The sequence below is a fragment of the Lygodium microphyllum genome, chromosome 20 (assembly GCF_053477565.2).
Source record: "Lygodium microphyllum isolate KBCC chromosome 20, Lygodium_microphyllum_v1.1.10, whole genome shotgun sequence".
NCBI classification, from domain to species: domain Eukaryota; kingdom Viridiplantae; phylum Streptophyta; class Polypodiopsida; order Schizaeales; family Lygodiaceae; genus Lygodium; species Lygodium microphyllum.
Window position 1 is genome coordinate 50718831 of NC_141154.1, and position 6250 is coordinate 50725080.

A 6250-nucleotide genomic window follows, 5' to 3' on the forward strand; every position below is an offset into this window, starting at 1 on the left:
GGAGGGGGAGATGTGTCATGTCATGGGGGGGTTGGATGGAGCGGGTGTTTTTTACGGTGTCGTATTGCTGCGCATTCGAGGTGTGTAAACCACCCAAAAGTTGTGCATGGGATTTGGTACTTTGTACATATTTAGTTGTTGTGTTTACATTTATTTTCTGCGTATGAGTATAGTGAGGAGGAGTTGGAGGCATAGTGGTGAGCAAGATGAGATGCTTTCAGCCTATGTTGTGCAAGGTCAAGAGAAAAGCAGTTTATCATGTTACAAGCAAATGCAAGATGAAGGTTGTATTCTTTGCAAGGCAATATTTGTCCTTAGCCTTCAGGCATGCATAGTAGTCATAGAGAAGATGACATTACTAGAAATTATACAAGCAAAGATAACACAAATGCATTGAAGGATGTGTTGGATGATGGGGCTTCACCAAAAGCAGCTGATTATGATAACAGAATTGCCTTACATCTTGTCGCTAGTGGAGTTGCTACTTCAGTATAATGCTCTTGACAATCCAACGGATCGTTGGGATAGAACAAGTGTTTTGCAACATGGCTGATGCAACATTTTAACTTATAGTTCACACATCTCGGCTTCTTTGCGAGCATTATGGTATACACGGGAAGTTAAAAAGATGGAGGCCGCTTTTCTGTGTGTGATATGCTATGGAAGAAAGAGTGGCTAAAAAAACAAAAGGGGATTGTGAATAGTAAATGGTAAGAAAAGCAAAAAGGCTATTTGGGGGGAAGAAAGGAGAGAAATAGTAGAGAGAACAGGGAATCCGGAAAAGAAAAGAAAGAGTTTTTTTTGAATCGTGTAGGAGGGAAAATAGAGGAAAGGAAGAAAGCAATGGAGACGCTCCTGCGACAACTGAGGGACGAAGAGGAAAGGAGCAGAAAAGCAGACGAATGGGGGGGGGAGTTGTTGCTCTGGGAGATGTGCTATGGAAAATTGAAAAACTGTCGACAGGTCACAGAGTTATTGGATCCTTATGGTCTTCAGAACAGTCTACGATTTAGATCCTCTACCCCAGTAATTCAGCATCAAGGAATGGGTATGCCATCGCCTTTCTGAAAGTCACGTTTTGGAATGCCTCTCGGAGTTTGTTGATGTGTCGGTCTCACGAAACCTTCCTGTCATTACTCTCTTGATAACTGATTGTTATGAGAAGACGAAGAGGATGATTTTCTGTATGGGAAGGGGGAACGGCACTCTGGAGGGACGAGGAGGAATGATCAGAGCATAGGAGCAAGAGGATTCGGTGGTGCAGAAAAAAAATTGGGCAATGGTGGCTAATGAATCGATAGAGGGGAAGAGAGAGCTTCATGGAAACGGGAACAAAGGAGCGAGGCTGCAGAAAAACAAAAGAGGCGGAACGAAGAGAAGTCGAAGGTAGTTGAGGATGAAGAAACAAATGAAGATAGGAGAAGACGATGATGGTTCGCTGGATTAAACAGGAAGAAGCAGTATTAATGTCCTTTTTCATAGGCCTCGGCTGCTTGCTACTATCCTTCTGATCAAGCAAAGTGAAGAGCTTTTGTGCTTTGAAAGGTCTCCAAACAATCCTATCGATCCTACTTCTGCTTCTTCTTCTAGAACGTTGTCTCGTCTACTATCTGCAATTAGCCACACCTGCAATCTCAGTCCTTTCTTCTGTAACTGGGATCAAAGTTGAGTATCCACAGATGAAAAATGATCACGTCATAGCAATAGCATGTGCCATCTTAGTGGTTCTATTTAGTGTGCAACGTTTTGACACAGACAGAGTTGGTTGGTTCTTCGCCCCAGCCCTTCTAATTTGGTTTCTGGCGATTGGTTCCATTGGACTTTACAATATAATCAAGCATGACTTTTCGGTGTTGAGAGCATTTTCACCTGTTTATCTGGTGCGATACTTCACAACACACACACTGCAAAGCTGGCTGTCATTAGGAGGCATACTTCTCAGCATAACTGGGACTGAAGCATTATATGCAGATCTAGGACATTTCTCACCATTGCCTGTTCAGGTATTAAAGGGACTCCAAATGAGAAGTCAATGAAAGAACACTCAGATTGGAAAGGGTTTGTCTGTCAGCTGGATTATTGTTGCATTCGCATTTTTGGTGTTTCCGTGCTTGCTTGCCTCGTATATTGGACAAGCTGCCTTCCTATCCGAAAATCTTGATGGTGTGGAACATGCATTTTACAACTGTATTCCATCTCCACTTTACTGGCCCATGTTTGTGATCGCAACAATTGCTGCTATCATTGCTAGCCAAGCAACTATTTCTGCCACATTCTCTATCATCAAGCAATCAGTTGCACTTGGTTGTTTCCCGAGGGTGAAGGTTTTCAGACAACTGTTCAACTTGGAAATGCTTACGGAATTGCTGTTGTGGTTGTGATGTTTGTGACAACCATACTTATGGCTCTCGTCATGCTCCTAGTATGGCGAATGAATGTCATATTGATACTCATTTTCGTTTCGGTCTGCTTGATCGTTGAACTAGTCTTCTTCTCATCTGTGCTTGTCAAGTTTGACCAGGGTGGCTGGGCACCTTTGGCTATTTCCTGCATTCACATGTATGTTGGAGTTTGAGGTGTCAAGCATTATTCAGCTTTACGAAACTTACAAGAGCCATGTGAAGATGCCATAATCCATTCATATTGTAATGCTGTCATGAAATCTGAAGGAATACACTCACAACCATAAAACAAAATCGTCTGGAACTTGTTGCTGCGTGGAAAATTGATCAATAGGATTATTCATATGTTGAATCTTCTATCCTGAAATTATTCAAAGTCCTCAGTGGTCGCGACTTGGCTTTCGAAAACCCTTCGACATCTTTGGTGAACCCGACGTGAAAGCGTCGCAGAAATTTCAGGATGGGAGACACTTCAGCCTCTATTTCAGCTTCTTCTTCAACTCCAGCTGCATCTACTTCAGCTCCATCTATGACTGCTGCGTCAAGTACTTCAACGGAGGATCTAAAACAGATTTTGCAGAATATGTCCATGTATATGCAGCTCCAAAATCAGCAAACACAAATGTATATGCAGCAGCAACAACAATTGCATCAACAACAGTTGTCTCAGCAAAGGCAACTCTATTCGGAGCAGGAGAATGCAAACAGCGCGACTAAGGCTATTGAAGCAGTTGAGAGTGAGAAGAAGCTATTTGACGGGCGTAATGTTTCAGCATATTTGAAGACATATGAGATCAAGATGGGGTTTTTTGGAGTTCCTGCTGGACTTATGAGTAAGTACTTCCTTCGTCTTGTCACACCTGCTTTGAGGACAAAGGTGACTGATTTATTTATTCAAAATACACATTGGCAAGATTTTAAGAAGGCTTTAAAAGAAGAATACTTCCTTGAGGACTTTGGTATGGCTACTCGGCGGTCATTCCGAGAGTGGGTCTACATGCCAAACAAGGGTCTTGCTGCTTCGGAGTTGATTCGAGAATTCGAAGAGAGGTATAGTCAGCTTGATGCTATTGAACAAAGAGCATTGGATGTTGAAAAAGTTGAACTTTTCTTGCAAGCTGCAGATCCTGCTCTTCAAGAAGAATTGGGTGAGCTTCTTGAAGATCGCACGAAGCCTATGGGTCTTAAAACTGATTGGCAAGATGCTCAGGATGCAGTCTCGACTTTGACCAAGAGGAGGATATGGAAGACTCGCCTACAGAATGGTTCCATGACACCTACACCATCATCTGCTCCTATGCCTACTTCTATCCCTGTTATTTCTTCTCCTCCTCAGCCAGTTTCTTGGCCTATGCCAGTGCCTACTGTTTCTGCTCCACCTATTCCTCCTGTTCCACGACCAATGCCTACACCTTCTGCTCCAAAACCATCCGCTCCATCGGTGCCTACCTCTATTGATGATATAATCAAAGGAATCACAGATTTGACACTTGAGTCAGTCAAAGCGGAGTTGGTGGGTAAGTTGAAGGAGCAGTTTGCTTCGACTGTGCCTACTACTTCTTCTAGTGCTCCTACTGCACCTAGGAGTGCTCCTAGTGCTCCTAGGAGAGATCGGAGATGTATTTGGTGTGATAGTACGGAGCATCAGCATTGCAGGGATTGTGACTCTTTCCAGGATGCAAGGAGGCAGAATTTGGTATATTGGGGGCAAGATGGTAAGATTTGGTTGACTGAGACAGGAGCTCCACTTGCTACCAACTTTGGTAAAGGTGGAATGAAGAAGTTAGTGGAGGACATGGCTGCGCGTACTTCTTATGTGACGGCTAGAGGTGAAGCTTCTGCATATGGAGTACAGATTGAGAAAGGATCGGAGACTCAGTCCGCACTATGGACTTATGCTATGGAGACTGCAAACAAGGGAAAAATTCAACAAACTGTTTTGACTAGCGCAGGCTCTAGCATCAGATCAGAGACAGGATGGGACTCGCCTGTTGACAGGTATTCTATTTATGCTTATTTGGCTAAATCTCATGGTGCAGATGTATTTGTTGAAGAGAAGCGTAAGAGGGATGAAGAAAATCCAAGTGCAGCTAAGAAGACTAGAGGGGGTGAGTTTGTTACTCCACCTACTGCAGGACCGTCTTCAAGACCAGGGCCAGATCGACAGATGGAGGATGCTCAAAAGAGGGAAAAGAGGCAAGAGCCTAGAGAGAGAAAACAGCCAGGATTCAGATTGATGTCCGATATTGAGACATCTACAGACATGAAGAAAATCTTTAATGATAAGATACTTGGCAGTGAGGTGACTTTTACTATTTCTGAGATTTTGGGCATCTAAAAAAGAGAGTTTCAGGAGGTCTTGAAGAGGAAAAGACATGCATTGTCTACCACTGATACACAGGGGGTTTTGATTGGAGAGTTGGATGAGGATGATGATGAGGTTCTGGTTGATAATGCTTCTGTTTTGCCACAGGTAGAGAAGAGGGTTCAGCCTATGCATTATGCTGAAATTGATGAGCCTGTTTTGATACCGCGTAGTCACTTTTCGCGGAGCCATTGGGCTAGGGCAACTACAGAGACGATGGTAAAGATTGGAGAGAAACAGGTGCCTTATGTTGCATTGGCTGATCATGGTTCAGAGATTAATCTCATTGTTCGTGGAGTTTATGAGAGTAACAGATGGCCTATGGATGTAGAGCATGGGTGGCGTATGAGAGCCGCCAATAACACTGCAGGTGATTTATATGCTGCTTGCCCTAGTGTCAGGGTTTCTATTGGTGATGTAGAGGAGGATTTTCATTTCTTTGTGCAGGATTCATGCTCTTATCCCATAATTCTTGGACAGCCATTCATTACAGAGATGCGCATGGAGACAAAGGTCATGGATGATGGATCTGCTTATGCACGGATTCGCAGTAAAGATGGTATGAGAGCAGTTCAGTTTATGACTGTATGTGTAAACCATGTTAGAAACAGGGATACTCTCAGAGATGCACCCTTGCCCACTGTGAGGGATTCGGGTTTTCATTAGGTACCGCCGTTTCGCGAGACGACGGTGGTACAGAGGAGAGGAGATTGGAGTTCTCGCCTCCTGGCAGCAGCAGTGTTTTCTCCTCCGGTTATGTTGGGATTTCAGCAAACAGTTCGATGAGCTATCAGAAGACTTCTAGATTGCCTAGAGCTGCCAGGCAGTATATATGCAGGAAGGAGAAAAATTTGAAAAATGCAGGAATTTTAGAGGATGATGAGCACATAGATGGTATGTATGACAGTGTGATTTGTGCAGATACAATGACAGAGATGGGAGATATGCTGAAAACTGATATGCTGAATTGTCATGGTAATGTATTAGTGCAATCCCTGGACATGTTTCATGAAATTGCAGATTTTGTGTCACAAATTGAGTCAGAGGCTAAGGAAACTCAGCAAAGAGTATTGAGTGCTGAAGAAATTCAGCAAACAGAGTTTCTAGCTGGTTATGATCAGCTTTCAGAGAGACAGAGGGCTGAAAATTTTCAGCCAACAGAGTTTACTGCTGAAATATTTCAGCATTCAGAGTTTGGGGCTGTTTCTATGCAGTCCATAGAGCAGAGGGCTGAGAATATTCAGCCATTGGAGTGCAGAATTGCTGATTTACAGCAAGGTTTATGTAATGCAGAAGAGCATAATGAAGCCAGGGTTGACACGAAATACAAAACTGTGGATAAGAAGGTGAAGCCGGTTGATGTACCGCTTCCACCTGACAGTGATCAGCAAATAGAAAGGGCTGCTAAACAGCAAATTTTGAGGAATCCGGAGCATATTGGTCATAAATTTTCAGCAGAGACACTTGCTGAATTGAAAATTGG

At 43.4% G+C, this 6250-nt stretch overlaps 1 protein-coding gene across 1 annotated transcript; it reads left to right on the forward strand.

Annotated features, from left to right (window-relative positions):
- Window positions 1-1319: 1319 nt before the first annotated feature.
- LOC148018902 (potassium transporter 9-like) lies at window positions 1320-2575 on the forward strand. Its single transcript, XM_087701282.1, has 4 exons — window positions 1320-1386; window positions 1546-2003; window positions 2058-2324; window positions 2366-2575. Exons 1-4 carry the CDS (start codon window positions 1320-1322, stop codon window positions 2573-2575), a joined length of 1002 nt encoding a protein of 333 aa, XP_087557408.1.
- Window positions 2576-6250: the final 3675 nt, after the last annotated feature.